Consider the following 16689-nt stretch of genomic DNA (forward strand, 5'->3'; position numbering starts at 1 on the left):
AGCGGATTTATTTTACCAAGTGGATCATCATGGCCTTGCCATATTGGTCCATTTGATTGACCTTTATTATAATTATGAATTTATTTTATTTTCGGTTGCTACAAACGGGACAGACGTGACTGGGGGATAGGACAGGGAGAAAGAATGAAAGAAAGAGAGGGAGAGAAAGAAAACCAGAGGGGAGAAGAGACGGTGAGAAGGGGGGAAGAAAGAAAAACAAACAAACAAACAAACAAAACACCTGGATCACCTGTATGGAGAAAAAAAACAGAAGAGAAAGCAAACAACAAAGAGCAACATAATAAAAAAAAAACAGCACCATCACAATAAACTAGCTAGCAGTAGATAACAGTAGATACTAAATAATAAACGATATTGTGCAGCACGCAAGATAGACAGCGCACAATGTGCTTTGAGGCAGCAGCCAAGAAAGGTGTAGTCCGCGTCTGTGAACACCCGTGTGTACACCTGTGTGCACACCTGTGTGGATCAGCATGCTTGTATTCCAAAGGTTTCTCCATGTAACGATCTGCTAGGGAGTGTGGGGAGCCATAGCCCCGTCCACCAGGGTATGAAGCAGGTATGGAGGAGATCCAGGCCCCAGATATCCAGAGGCCCCAGAGTACAAGGACCCGAGGAGGACCACCAAAGGGGGGGGGAACCGTGCCACCCTCCTGGGAAGAGCTGAGTAGAGCCCCAAACAAGAGGTCACCCCGCAGCTACGGAGCAGAGGCCAGAGGGGGTTGCAGTGGCGTGCCCGCGGGCTCTGCCGGCAGCCAGCTGTGCCAGAGAGGACCGAGCTTCAGGCCCAGAGGCCTGAGGGCATCCCACCCCCCGGAAGGAGCCCAGCCGGGCCGCAGGCGCCCGGCCCCGCCAATCGGCCACCAGGAGTGAGCCGGTACATACATGAGCGCCCAGCCCCAGACGACAAGGACCACCAACACACCAACGTCTGAGGGCATCAGCCACCGGCAGGGAGTGTGGTGAGGGGAGATAGGCCTCCGTACTTTAGAGGGCCTCAGACCATTTTTTAAGTGCAACTAGGAAGAGAATCTAGAGTGAATTTGAACATTTCAATATATGCACTCACTGGACATTTTATTAGGTAAACCGTGCTAGTATTGAGTTGCTCCCCTTTGGCCTTAAGAACAATCTTCAGTCTTCCTCTTATAGATTCAACAATGTGCTGGAAACATTCGTCAGATATTTTGGTCCTTGTTGACATGATAGCATCAGGAAGTGGCTACACTGTGGTCCTAAAGCGTGGTCAGTAACAATACTCAGGTAGGCCATGGTTTTCAAAAGACGCTTAATTGGTATTAAGAGGCTCAAAGTATAACAAGAAATTTCCCCCACACCATTACACCACCGGCAGCCTGAACAGTTCAGACTAGGCAGAAGGATTCATGCTCTCATGTTGAGTATGCCAAATTCGGACTCTACCATCTGAATCTTGGAGACTTATCAGACTAGGCATCATATATTTAATCTTCTATACTCCAATCTTGGAATGTATGTGCAAATTGTTGCCTCACTTTCCTGTATGTAGCTGATGGGAGTGGCCACCAGTGTGGTCTTCTGCTGCGGCAGCCCACCTGCTTCAGGGTTTCACTAGCATCTCACATTCAAAGATGCTCTTCTGCTTACCTTAGTTGTAACGAGTGGTTGTTTCAGCTACTGTTGCCTTCCTACCAACTCAAAGCACTCTCTATGACCTCTGCTATTAACAAAGCTTTTTCCCCCTAAAACTGCTGCTCACTGTATATTTTTCTTTTTTTGGACAATTCTCTTGTAAACCGTAGAGATGATTGTGTGTCCTAGTTGAGCAGCAGTTTTGAAATGCTCAGACCGGCCCGGCTGGCACCAAGAATCACGCCACATTCACTTACAGCCGCTTAAATCACCTATCTAACTTCAGCAGGCCGTCTTGAGAATGTCTACATACTTAGAGGAATTGAGCTCCTGCCATGTTGTTGGCCGACACTTACGTTAAAAAGCAGCTGTACGTGCACTTGACGTTTTTTCCGCCTTTTTTGCCCTCCCTCCCTGCCTTTCTCCCAAACTCACTGCCTCCCTTTCCCCTCCCAGCAGAGCAGCACGAAGCAGTAAAATTATATGAAACGTTTCACTTGATCAGAATTAGCATAGGCGGGCTCACAAAGCTCAAGCAGGATTTCGTAGTTCTTGGAGGGTTTCTGTCATTCTGACACAGAAGAGAGTAAGAAAACCAAGGACTATCTGCAGTCAAAGCAAATAAGGTGAGCAATATCCTGTGCCTCCTCTGAAACTGTTATATGTATGCATTGTGCCGGGGTAAGTGTGATGTTGTATTGGAGTTCATTTTCAGTATTTGTTTTTCAAGAACATAATGCTCTACAAGCGTATAAAAAGCTGGCGTGTGTGTGTGTGCGCGCGCATGTGTAAAAAGCTGGTTTTGTGTTTTTAACTCCTAGCAGGCAAATCTGATTTCTTAGAAACTCCATGCTCCGCTGAAAATAAGTTCACCTCGTGGTTTACCATGACTCATTTTGTCATATGTACTTGGCTCACATTGCACAGCTCTGTGAAAGGAAAAGCAAATTCTCAGCCTGATTAGATTAGTAGAACTTTAACATTGACTCTTAATGTATAACCAAACCCTTTGGGAAGGCTTTATGGTTAATGATCTCATGCTATTGTGAACATGCACTCACCTAACTTTTTAACTGTTTGTTGTCTTCCCCCCTTTATGTCTTTTGATTTAGGTCACGATGAGTGGGGGGGTCAACGTGAAGTCAGTTCCCCGTGGGCCTCCCTCATCAGGAATACCCCTCCCTCGCAGTCTTCTGCCTTCCTCTCCTAAAACAGAACCACGCCGCCGGGCGAGTGACCTGCCCAGGCCCTCAAAACAGACCCCTAAGCACACGCCTGCGAACACACCTGCACACTCCCCGTCACTTTGTCCAAGAAACTCCAGTATCCCTGGGCCTTCCTCCACAGATGCCCTGAGAGATGCCTGCCTTAAAAGTCAGCTCTTCCAGCGAACCGGAGCTCTTCCAATTCCCCAGGTGTCAAGATCTGCCTACAGCAGCCCGCTGACCCAGCGACGAGTACATCCGCCACACTCAAAAGACACGCTAGACCTGGGAAAATCGCAAATCCTCTCCCAATTACCCCAGGATGGCAATCGCAACAGAAGCACCTTTGCAAATAAGAATCAAGCGTATGGAGCCGGCAACCTACGTCCACCGCTCAGTTTTAGCAGAGGAGACAATTCAAACATTGTAACCCAAGCAATGGCTGATGCGATACCAGGAAGGAAGGAAGAGCCTCCAAAAAACCATCCACCCAAATCCGTCATACTCAGCAACTGTAACATTCGGCCCACTCTTCTTTACTCAAACCATCACACCATCAGAGATCATAGTGACTCTGGCAGCCAATCAGATGAGGAAATGGGAACTCCTGAGGATAGCAGTCCAGCTTCCTCTCCTCTTCCCTTACCGTTGCCAGCTATCACATTTACCATGCCAGTAACATCCAAGGAGGTTGTTGATACACAGGATCAGGAGGCAACATCTGAAGAGACACACATACCCAGAGTCAACATGGCTGCTGTGGCTCCCTTCAGTCACAGGTAAGGGGTCCTTCATCACACAAGCACAACTGAAGCAAGAGTTATAAAGCCTTCCATTATGAGTCCTTTACCACTGACCCCCCTTGTAATTATCATGTGATCATTTTCTTTACACATAGAAGTCATCCTCAGGACACTAAAGACCTGCCACAGAGGCCTCAGTATCTTTTCCTGCAACACGCACACACACACAGAGCAGAGCTGATTGTTAAAGTGTCTTCTTGTAGCCCCTGGGCTGACACCGTATACTCCCATGCACACAGTTTTTTATGTTACTAAAAGCACACTGTACAAAATCTACATTTAATAAAACATTTTAAGTTTATTTTTTCTTTATTAATGACAGGATTATACACAGTTCTTTGCACATAACTGTTTCAGCATTTTTCTGTTTATATGATTTGCTTTTGTGGAAATAATTGAGATAGTCATCGCCTCTCTTCTTCTACTGTCATACACAGCAGGTTATGCATTTGATTGTAAAGGATATGATTTGCATGTTCAGTAACAGATGTGTGATGGCTGTGTTTGTGATGTGTTGACAGGCTGCAGGCACAAGTGAGTGAATTTTCTGTGGATGAACTGAGTGACTGCTCATCTGGATCCATAGAAGTCTGCTGTGATGACCTGACACCAGGTTAGACTCACACAGCAGTAACACACATCTCCTCTCCTTTCTCCCTTTCCTTAGCTAAACAAAACATGGTCCAGTTTTTTCTGCCCAGTTAATATTAGGGCACCAAGATGCCAAGAGCACTTCTGGCAGGTAGGAATGATGTGTACTTTCTGGCAGCCAGACGTTTACTGCGACAGAGTCATAAGTGGCGTCAGACACAACAAGCCAGTGGCTGACCTTTGGCTCTCATTGTAGAACCTGAATAGACTCAGTGAAAGGGACAACCAGTCTTTGTCCAAATGTATGTCTGTCACGCTGCAATTCATCAGTCGTCAGGAGCCATGTCTGAAGTTAGGTGGTGTAATTTTCTGTGTGCCTGGGGTTCTGCTGAGTACCGTAGTCCCTGGATGAAGAGATGGAAAAGAGAGATGTGCTCAGGATGTTAGGATGAAGGATGTTGACACTGGTGATGTGGGTCAGTAATGGGATGAAATGGGGCACTTCTTAACTTGCTGCCAGGCAGCATTATACGCACATTGATTTCATTTTCATCCAAGAGCTGTTGTAGAGTTCGAACCCATTCTTCCCTCTCACAGTTCCTCTTTTCAGATTTCACTGACCTAAAAAGCCACAGTCCCAGCATGACCCCATCCCTGTCCTGATCCTGTGGCTTTTGAGTAATGGTTTGCTCTGTACGCACGGCTATAGTTACGCATTGTAGTGGTCAGTCTGAGCCCAAGAATGTGAACGTGCTTCTGAGAAATGACTTTTTCAGTGGCTTAGTGAATCCTTTTGATGTGGTGTCAGTTAAACGGAAAGAAGATCAACTGCTTTTTAGTTATTATATGTATGTTAAAATATGTACAGTGTAGTCCGAAATAACTTTAAGTTATACTGGGTTTACATATGCATCACACTGTGCCATATATTAGGTGAATTACAGCCGTTTCTATATGTAATGTCTAAGTTCAGGGACAATATAGCACAGTGTCATTTAATTAATAACCTTTAAACAGGACTCTAGACTAACTTTTTGCCATGGGCGTACAGGTACGCCTAACTTTAAAAAGTTAGGCGTACCGGCACAAAAGTTAGGTGCACACAAATTTTATAATAATTTATATAATATAATGTGTTTTTCTGGATACACTGTGCTTTTTCAGCATTCAAAGATTGATGACAGCGTGTCAGAGCACTGGCTATGAATTTCAGAAGGATCAGGCCTTAACTTAACAGAAAAGTTAGCAATAGTTCTTTTCCTATTACAGCTACATCCACTTCTGTCGTGCCTAGGCTGCTCACTAGGGCTGGGTATCATCACTGATTTCTATAATCCATTCGATTCCGGTTTTCAAAGTCCCGTTCAAAGTTGATTCTGATGCGTCGGTTCCGCTCCGTGTTTACGTCTTTGTGTGGAATCCGTGTGCCTGCTCTCATTTGCTGTTTGGTTGTTGTTGAAATGGTTTTGTGAGCTTTAATCTGAGAATCTGGCATTTCTGGCAAAACACAGTTATATTTAAAAGTCGATTCAGGATTTAATGAATTGATATCGCTTTATTCAAGCTACTCACCTCCCTCTTCCACCTGCACTTTCAACTGGACCACAGCCAATCAGAGAGGTCCCGCCCCTGACTATCTCTGATTGGTTTAGTCCACGATAGGGGCATAATGTGTGTCTGTGTGTCTGTGTCTGTTGTTGACCACAGGGAAGGTTGCAGATTTTTTTTTTTTTTTTGCTACCCGAACAGTTGGTCGCACAGGTGCAACCAAATATTGTTTTTTAATCGCACCACTGAAAAATTTGGTCGCATTTGCGACCAAATTGGTCGCACTCTAGAGCCCTGTTTAAAGGTACAGTCAGTCATTTTTTGAGGTTAATTAGTGGAAAAAAGAATATTGAATTCATAAATCTGTGGCTTCTAACTACCTGATGCATTCTTATAAACTTAGAATTAATCCATAAAAAATGGACAGGAGTGGGTACTGGTTTGTGCAAACCGCCATGCTGACCCGCCATCTTGAACACAGTGGCTGACATGGAGATCGCTGTTCTCCTTAATCATGTTTTATTTATGCAGCTTGAGACTGGCCACATAGATAGTACAGCAAAGGCAGAGGAGAAGATAACTTGTAGGCGTTTGCGTGCTGTGGAGGCAAAATCTAATCAGTGTCTACACCTTCAGGCTCAAGATATGAAGGAAATGAAAATGCAAAGCAAAGATGCGACTGGTATCTCTCATCCTCTTCCTCCTTACCCCAAGCCTCATTAACTGAACTGAAGTTAGAGCTCTAATGCACAAAAAGTGCACAAACATGCTTATTTATTCCCAATATTTTTGCCTTGTCTGGACAGCTGACTAAATATTGGCTAAACAACAATAACAGCTGGTTGTAAGCTAACAATATGTCAATTAGCCTTAAGTGTCCTAAAAATCACAGTTTCCCTGTGAAAACAGTTTGATTACATTCTAAGTGTCGCAGTGATCCACCAAGAATATTTCACTAAGAGTGGCTAACAGCAGCTAACAGAGTCTAACGGTGGCTATCAGAGGCTAATAGCAACACTTAACAACAGAAAAGTCAACAAGTCACCTCAGTATTGCTGCCATCGAACAGAAGCGAGCTTCACTGACTCATCAACTTGGATTGGAGTCCTTTCACAAATATTTACGGCGTCCTCTAGACTCACCCAGAGTAAATACACATGGATACCTGGCAAGCAACAGACAGACAGCCTACACTAGCTAAATGCTGGATGCCTTCATTTCTTGCAGCGTATGCATCTCTACAGATAGCTGTAAAGTACAACTTGGCTGCTTGGCAGAGAACTACAAGCTCAAGGCAGTAGTTTGAGTTTGAACATACATTGTGTCACAAGAATAGAGTTATTTGCAAATGAAACCTTTATAAAACCTTTAACCATCTGGTTGTGGAAAAGGGGGATGGGAACTGGTGGTGGACCAGCCCTAGTCTTTAAGGGCCTCTGGCTGTCTTGGGGCTAGTTTTGGCCTTTTAATTGGTGCCTAGCAGGCGTTAGAAACAGAACCAAAGCATCTTTGACTCCTCTGAAGCTGCATTTACATGGATGGTGGGCTGGCACTGTAATAACTGTAATTTAGCAAGTGGAGGAAGGGAGGGAAACGGGGTGGAAACCAAAGTTTGTAGGGAAGGAAGGAGGGAGAGGAGTGAGAGATGAAAGGAGAAGACCAATGAGGTCAGTGGGTTGATGAATTTCATTTTGTGTAAGGAGGACAGAGAATAAACAAGTGTGTGCACTGAGATGAAAAGACAGATTATTAAATGTTGGTTAAATTTTTACAAACTCCTGGTGGTGAGCAAACACGATAAAGCCCAGTTATTTGATGTGGAACTGGCTGCTCTTTGTGGCGAGAGTCGATCTCCTTAAATGTAATATTCTCTATATGTGTTAGATTGAATCAGGGTAACGCGATCCGCTCTTACATCTTTTAACTGAGAACCTAATGAAGATCTGAACGTTTAATGTGATTGTAGGACCATGTGCTCTTTCAATTAGACCCCAGAACTCCTGACCCTATTACTCTCTAGAGAGGTGTAGCTGAGAATGGGTTTTTCTCCGAGACTGTGTGTGTATGTGTGCTGATGTATGCACAAGTGACAGTGCACAGATGGCTTTTGAAAGATAAATGTGATGTGGGTTGTGTATCATTTTTCATCCCTGCAATATTTTGTCCTAAAATTCCCAATGGACAAAATGTCGCAGTCTCAAGTGCGCACACACACACACACACACACACACACACACACACACACACTGTACAGACACCTACAAACACCATTCATATAGTGAAGGATATAAAACATCACACATCATCCCACACAGACATCAGTACAAAAAAAGAAATCGAGGTATGACTGGCTAATTTTAAAATACATGGCTAGAATTTAAGAATTATCAACATATAAGCTTGCATAAACAAATATGGTATATTAGGGCTGTTCGATATAACGATATATATCGGATGACGATATAAAAACGTCTATCGTTTCATTTTACGCTGTCGTTTGTTTCGTGGTGTCGCAAAATAAACTGTTTACGGCGATATTTTTTCATGGTTTTGATGTCACTGTAGTGGCTATATTCATTTATTAAAGTTCTCTCTTTCTCTTATATTTAATATAACCACACTACAGACGGACAAGCGCCTGTTTTTATGCGTTGTCGTTAGCAACAATGACGGTAACACCATCACGTGTCCGCTTGTTTATGTTCCACATAAACCTTTCACAATAAAGCTCAAGATCCTGTTGAGACTTTTCAAAATAAACTGAATCATATGAAAGAGCAGATTATTTACGGATGAGAAGTAAAAAAAGAGCCGCCAGGTGCTAAAAAATAAACCTTCGACTCAAACGTTAGAACAGGCTTTTCCCCGCAGCACGCCGTGTAATAAATACTCACAAAGGAAACAGCGGCCGTTACAACTTATGTCTAAAAATGTATCGTTTCATGCATCGGTTAAAACACTCGACTCCAGCTACACGATGCCCAGCTGGAAACACTTCACGCAAGTCGAGCTGCCCGAGATTCACAGAATTTACAGAAAATGTTACATTTTTATGATTTATATCGTTATCCGGACGATAGAATTCTTATATCGGGATATGAGATTCTGGTCATATCGCACAGCCCTATGGCATATCTTTATTTACCCTCCTGCAGGTCAGCGTTTTTCTTTTTTACCTCAGTTTGGGATTATCTCATTTAGCAAAGTAGATGTTAAAAACCCCTCAGTGCCTTTCATTTTAAGCTAGAAACAGGGAAATCTTTAGTAATGAAGGTTTGAAATCAACTTACTGTTTATAGATGTCATGCTTGCCATGCCTTTAATGCCCCTGGACAGTCAAGCGAATAGCATTTTGGTAAACCTGACTGCATCTACTAGACAGCGCGTAATCCTCTTTGGCCAATCTAATCGGGGAGACATATGCCGAGTTGGCGTTGGATAGTGATGAGTGGTTTAGTAGCTTTAGGAAGATGATCAGACATAAGAATGGACTAGATTATCTCCGTGCTCATCGCCTGGAGTGAGGCAGCAATCACTATTTATGGTTTAATGTCATGCCTTACTTTATATTTGACCCAAACCTTGAACTTTCAAGATGTCTGCTGTTCACTGTTGGGGTATAATGATAAAAGCCTTCAGTTTCAAAATATCTCTTGGAGTAGTTGTTGTGCAACATTTTTGACCAATAGGCAGTTGGTTTATCCCTCTCAGGCTCAAATTAAACTTTTTGTTGCTAGTGCACAACCAAGTCCTGCAGTGGTACTTCTGAGTAAAAAAAACCTCATAAAATATTTATGTGGGGTAATCAGGTTGTTAGTTTTTAACTGTTGCAAATCAGCAACGCCTGCCTGGAGAGGGTTAAGACGCTACGCTGAAGACTAAATGCCACTTCTCCTTGTTTTGACTTCGCACTAAGCACCACTACCATACAGTTCCCATTGATCTAAGAGGTCTTAAAGTGTTAAATTTCTTTAGCATAGCATTAACCTCCTAAGACCCGAACTCTTCCACAGCAGCATTTTTAATTTCTCTTTGATATTTGGGCACATTGGGGCCCGATGAATGTAAAAACAAAGAATTACCAGATTTTTTTTACCTTATTTTTGTTTTTAAGAAAAATAAGAGCCATGTATGAGGATATTCATTTAAAATTTTGATAGAAAAGTAGCAGCATAATGTCCTCGTAAGTGGATATCAGGCCCTTATAGAGCAAAATTGAGTATTTTGGTCTGAATAACCCAAAATGTGATGTCCACATATTTGGACGCCAGGTCCTAGGAGGTTAATATAATTAGGGAAAGCTCCATGTATGGTTTTGTAAGTAAGTCATAAAAATCTTAAAATGAATTTAGTGGCTTAGGGCAACAAATGTAGAGACATAAGAACTACAGTAATATGGTCCCTTTGGTTTTCAGCTCACGCTTTTTAAGGAGAAGTGCGAACTGTCTTTTAAGGGTGCCATCTATTACAATATTCAGTTTTACCAGAGATAAACCATTTTGTCAAAGAGGACTTAAGTCTGGTTGTGATTTTAAGATGATAAAATAATAAAATGTTGTTGTTTTTTTCTTGTAATAGTCAGTTAATACATGATGCAATGCTACATCTTCAAAAAATCAAAATGAACATCATCTGTCTTACATGAACAGGGTATGAAAATAATTTCCTTTAAAAATAGGAATCGAGCAAAGACCTGGCATAGGACCTTCAATAGACCCGTCTACTGTTCACTAAAACCTCACCAGAAATGGTCTCAGTGAAATGTGCCCAAGAGTTTGACTCAGAATCAGTAGCAACGGGTTATATGGAGTTAGGGTTTTTAAAAGATATGGCCAAGTGGAAGCATGTAGAGGTCAGCAGATAAGAAGCCAAGGACTGATCCCTGAGGGCCACTGCAGGTCAAAGGCATGTGTTTTGAGTTATCGTTGCCAATAGCAACAAAATAACTGGTCGCATTCAGTCAAGTTATATTTACAATATTTTTAAAATCCAGAAAAACAACCCAGTCTTCAGTTTATGTCAGAGTAGCCACCTCCTGTTGTCTGCTCCTGTTTTTGCTCCATTTCTCTCCTCCCAGGGTCATTTCCTCACAATGAAGAGGGAACACAATAATCACAGCTGCATTGCAGAGCTGGAGATGAAGGAGGAGAGAATGGAGGGAGAAGAGTGAATTGAGGAACGGGTGAATGAGTGCATACGCAAGATGCTTCTTGACCTGTGGGGTGACTCCTAGCCCAGGGAGTCAAGTTAAGTCATTCATGCGTGTAACCTCTCTATGTTGGAGCACACGCCCACGGACACAGGAATGAAGTCACAAGTACATCTAATTAATAACCCACGGGGAATCAAAAAGACACGCACATACCAGCATATAAACACATACTGTAGCTTTAGGAGGTTTCAAATGAATTTTATTTATTTATTTTTGGCAAATACTACTGTTCGTCTTCCTTCAGCTACATTTACACGCATGATGATCCACTATTGCTTGCACACCACGCTGTAGCTAGGCAACCACACTCAGGAGCAGAGCATTATGGGATACTCCTGGGAAATGGGCTGATAATGTCAACATTGGGGCATCTATGAGGGAGCGTCTACAAAGAGTTATACCTTTTAAAACACACAAATTCTCCCTTTTCACATTCTGCAAATATTCCCTGCATTTTAGTTGGTTTAGCAGGAGATATGACCAACGTCTGGCATTCACTCTGGTGGTGTTTTCGCTGGATTAGCTGACTGATGCACTCACATTATTGTCACTGATAGCTGAATTTCCCAAATGCTCAGGCCAGTGACTCATGCTGTGCATCATCAGCGCTCGATAAGACCACTAAAGAGTCATTGTGAAAAACTCGCTCCCTCATTCATGCAATTCCGCTAGGAAGCCACACACTGTATGTATCAGTCAATTGCCGTTTCAGTGTTTTGTGTGTAAACAGGACATTAATAGCCATGTCATTGTGTTTGCGCTGTACCAGCATGTGTATGAGTATGAGCTGTCCCTTGTGGAGAAGTGTGTCATGGTCTGGTATTCTTCTGTGTGTCCTGTGGACCCCACGCGTTGGTGTGTTAGCGGACATAAGCAAATGTAGCAGGAGTGGCGAGGCAGCGAAGCAGGATATCCCCTCTCTGTCTTACAGACTTCCTTTGCTTCTCTGGCAAACACACAGAGATCCTTCCTCACCCGTCCTCTTCCTCCTCTTCTCACTTTCTTCATTGACTTGCTTTCTGGGCTATAACTTGACTGTTTGTTTTTTTTTACTTTCCCCCCACTAATATCATCTGCTAGGCTTCTTTGATGCTATCGGGTCTCCCCTTGTTTTGACTTGCTCCGTTTTTCTGCATCTTCTATTCTCAATCACACTTCGTCATTTTCTTCTCACGTCCTCACTCCGTTGTTGTATGCCTCATCTTCATAGCAACTTTTATTTTTACTCGTGAAAACAAACTCAAAACAAGAGGAACCAAGAGGGAGTGGGTGAGAAGTGAGAACACATGCCATCTGCTTAGCCTGAATGGGAACTGTTCCTCTAAAAGTTTAGGGGCCCGTGTTACATGCAGTTGCACCTAGAACTGCAGATCTTTCCTCTTTGCAGTATTTTTCCTTTAAAGGTGGAAATTTTGTGCAAGTTTGTAAACATGAATATAATGTGGTACACGGTGTCTGTGAGTAAGCGTGTCCTACTGGCTGCTTCACATGACTCCTCCATCAGAGTATAGTGGCGGATCTGTTTAGAGATGCTAGGCCAAATATATTCATGCAAAGCACTGAGCCAGTTTCCTTCTGTCTGTGTCTATCTGCCTCTCTCCCTGCTTCTGTTTCACCCTGCTTTCAAACCATCCTTTCACTCTTCACACGTTATTCGTACTTGTCTCTCTTGCCTTTGCTTAACTTTGCTTAAAAGTCTCTTTATATTGGAATTAAACTGTTTGCCTGATGTCATAAGAAGTTTCCCAAGGGTTCAGACACTGTGGTCAGCCTCCGTCTGCCTGCCTCCACACACGCGACCACACACACACAAACACACACACACGTACACACACTTATGTATCATACTACGAGTCTGCTCCGTGCTGAATGTGTAGCCTACTGCTGAACACTGGCACTCATCACACTCTGAAACTGCCAGTGTCTTTGATGTCAGGCCAGATTGCTCAGGTCAGTTAGTCAGGGTGCACAGACAGTGTGCTGTGTGTGTGTGTGTGTGTGTGGATATAGAGGGAGAGAATATACAGCATGTTTACATCAGCCATATAAAGGTGATTAGACTGTGGAGCCAGAGAGACCAGCACTGGAACAAACAAGTGGCTGTGTGCTGCCAACACTTTACCTGTGCATATATATGCTTTCAAGAGCAATGACGCGTATCTGCACCACACGCATCTGTACACCACAGACCTGCCTTGTATGTGGTCACTCACTAACCTTAATCCCTCATCAGGGAGGTATAAGAGCTGACGTACAGCACCTATTAGCCTTAAATTACACTCCTCGTTCGCACTGCTGGCCTGCTACCTGCCCCCAGAGCCCCCATAACTGTCTCCAGGCACCTCTGGCTTCAGTGTGGCATAACCACCTCAACATTGGCCCTTTATTAAAGTTTGCTGCCTCTAATTGATGGCTATAGCTTTTTCACAATAAAACATCCATAGAGTGTCTGTATTTTTGTATGTACTCAGCTACTGTATTACACACACACACATTCAAGGCCAAATAGTTTTTAGGCTAAGGGCGAGCACGCACACTAAGAGCCTGTCATCGTCACTTTTAGGTTCGGCTGGCGCCAGTTTGGTTACTGATAAAAAACGAGCCGTTATTTAAAGCGCCTCTCTAATACTGAGTTTGGAAAGTGCGCAAACAGGACGTTGCTTGTTTCCATTCGGGTTTAGTGTCAACTGATTTATGCAAATGTAACAGAAAACGGCCTGCTTGTTTGAATACTGCTCCCAACAGTTTGAGGCCTGATAACGTCATAGCTGCAGGCACTACTGCCTGCATATTACAGAAAATCGACATACAGTAATGGTAATACGCCCAGACCCTAAACGCTCCACTCTGAGAACCAGTTTTCAGACAGGATGCATTACAACGCAAAAATAAATGATGGCGCAAACAGCTATATTGATTGTTAATGGGTTATGATGGACTTGAAGTTCATTTTATAACCTGCTGTCATTATTACCTGTAATGGGGAATTAAAACGAATGACATCACTGTGCTGTATTATCAGATCTCCAGCAAGTCCTGTGTGTTACGAGAAATCACGAGAATAGATTCTGCAGGTGTTTGAAGTGAACAGTGACAGGCATGGCGATGATAACTGCTAAACAATAAAATGATAAGGTGGATGAGGAAGAAGAAGCTCTTCTCGGTCCTTCTTTGATTGAAATGCCATGTCTACCGCAATCAAGTGACATAGCTAAACGTGCAAGAGCAACCCAAGGCCCAGGACCGGAGCTTCGGCTTCTCTGGGCCTGTCTCATCGATGTGACACACTCATAGAGAAAAGCCCACGCACACACTCACACACGCACGGGAAGACGGACAAAAACAAAGACGTCAACATCCATTCACTTTAGCCACGCAGGCTCATGTGCGCTCGCTTTAAACCACTGAGGTATCGTCGGATGGATTTCGAATGTGATGAATCTGTACCCTGAAAACTTAATTGCGTGTGCATCTGATTTAACGCAGGGAGGGGGTGATGCTGGAAACAAGGAAAGGAATAAAGGGAAATGAGGAAAGAGCGATGGAGTGGTGTGGTAATATGTGGGGAGGGGGCGTTTAGCTATATGATGACCATTTGGGGTCTTTTAGCTACTAATTGAAGCGTGTTTAGTGGCCTGTGCTGTTGTGTATTAAGCACTGACAAATGCATATCCTCTTCTCCTTGGCTGATCCTGCAGTCATGGCTTTTTTTCCCCAGATAATTTAAATCAGCTTAATCACGGGTGGGCCTCTGGTGATCAGGGCACGTGAGGAAATCTAAATATGAATGGATGAATAGAGCAGTTAATGTGATTATGAATAATTGCTGAGGGGTTGGAACAGTGTGTGTGTTTCTTTGGGGTGGTGGGGCATATTTTGATTCAAAATTATTTAATAACTTCAAAAACATTGAAGTTATTAAATAAATGGGCCTAAATATAAATGGATGGGGACATTCAGCGTTCTTTTTCAGAGCATCCCTCCCTCATGAAAAGAAATCTTTTATTACAAAACAGGAACAGCAAAAAGCTGAGTTTATGGGAAATGCTGGTAATTTGTCGTCAAGCCCTTGTGTTTGCACTCACTGGTGTGCAGCATAACACGGCGTATGCGGCGTGTGCTTGAGAGAGAGAGAGAGGCAGTGAATCAGCGAGTGGGAGGAGAGAGACAAGAAGGAAAGAAGGATGGAAAGGGGAGGAAGAAGGAGAGGGAGGGTGAATGAGGCAGCGGGGGTAGAGTGAGCAAGGCAGAGAGTGAAGGCGAGTTAGAGGGAGGAGAGAAAAAAGGAGGTGGGGGACGTCGCTGCTGCGACCGTTTCTCTTGTCAGTCGGCTGCTGCGTGCCTGGCGAACAGGAGGGAGCGCAGAGCAAGGGAGAGAGCAGCAGAGGGGGACACGGAGAGAGACGCTGGTCAGTGCTGTGCTTTATTCTGGCAGCACTATTGTCATCTGTGCGGCTCCGGGAGCTGCAGACATGCTGTGAGGGAGTGGATTTAGGCGCTGGACGCAGATCTGCAGATCCATGGATTACCAGCAGTGAGTAAGGCTGTCACTCTACTAACCCACTCATCATTTGCAATAGAGGGGTGAAGCCACAGTCTCTCACTACGGGGAGTCTGGCTGTCTTGACCCTGGAGTGAAGAGGGAGTGCAGACCAGACCGTCTTTGTCTTTTTTTTTGGCTTCCCCTTCCTTCCTCCATGTCTTTCAGTGTTTTTCGCTTGTGTCTGTGTCAGAGTGTATCATTGATGCTGTTGCTTGGGTCTCTGCAGGAGGGATGCTGGAGGCTAATGTGGCTAACATTAGCATGACGGCTAAGCCCAGAGAGCTGGACCTCAGGTCTGCTGCTGTCCCCTGCCAGGATACTTCATCCCAGGCCATGGCATCAAGGAAACCACCCGCCAAGCCCTCTGCTCTGCCCCAGGGGCCTGTGCGTCCCTCTGGGTCAGAGCTCAAGGTCTACCGGCCCACCTCCGGATCTATCCCCATTCCAATCCCCAGTCAGTCCGGGCTTCGCAAACAGCGTTCACTCAGCAACTTGTCTGTGCTCACCGATGCGGAGAAGAAGCTGCACTTGTACCAGTCTACCAGGTGGAATGATGACACAAGCCGTCCTGGCACTGCGACCAACAAAGCGGGGCAGAGTAAGGCAGGTCAAGCTGGTGGTGGGAGACCACCACTGTCCCGGACACTTTCAAAGTCAGAACAGTCTCTCTTTCAGGGGAAGCCAAAGTCTTTCTGCTCCCCTTCTGTGACTTCTAATATAGGCAAGCCAAGTCGAATCCCTGCACCTGGCAAACCACGGGGACCTTATGCTGAGGTCAAGCCAATTAGCAAGGCCTCTGAGACAGTCCAGAATGCAGATACAGACCCAGCTGATCACCCAACCAAAGCAAACTCCAATGGAGCTGGGACTACTGGAAGTAATGGCAAGAAACTAGGGGAGAAATCCAAACCTGCGGCTCTGTCAGCGGAGGAAAAGAAAGAGAGGAAGGGGATAGAGGGTGAGGACGATAAGAGCTTTTTAAAGGTGGATCCAGAGTTAGTGGTTACAGTCTTGGGAGACCTGGAACAACTGCTGTTCAGCCAAATGCTGGGTGAGTCTGTGATTTCTGTCCCAGTTTTTTGGTTACTTTGGGTTATTTGTTCTCACTTACAATTGGCTGCAAAGATGTGAGGTTAATTACTGTTTTAGTGGAAA

General features: G+C 44.2%; 1 protein-coding gene across 6 annotated transcripts in view; it reads left to right on the forward strand.

Annotated features, from left to right (window-relative positions):
* The window catches only part of nav1a (neuron navigator 1a), an 83590-nt gene that overhangs the window by 2844 nt on the left and 64057 nt on the right, over window positions 1-16689 (forward strand). For 4 of the 6 annotated variants that reach the window (XM_084918199.1, XM_084918200.1, XM_084918201.1 and 1 more), the window contains exons 2-4: window positions 2745-3616; window positions 4162-4253; window positions 15761-16585. In XM_084918199.1, coding sequence (XP_084774325.1) covers window positions 2751-3616; window positions 4162-4253; window positions 15761-16585 — 1783 coding nt within the window. In that variant the 5' untranslated portion in view covers window positions 2745-2750. Of the gene's footprint in view, window positions 1-2744; window positions 3617-4161; window positions 4254-15206; window positions 15530-15760; window positions 16586-16689 lie in introns of those variants that run through there. The other 2 variants (XM_084918204.1, XM_084918203.1) reach the window with 2 other exon arrangements.

The sequence above is a fragment of the Perissodus microlepis genome, chromosome 20, assembly GCF_051167445.1.
Source record: "Perissodus microlepis isolate ML-2025 ecotype Zambia chromosome 20, ASM5116744v1, whole genome shotgun sequence".
Classification (NCBI taxonomy): Eukaryota; Metazoa; Chordata; class Actinopteri; order Cichliformes; family Cichlidae; genus Perissodus; species Perissodus microlepis.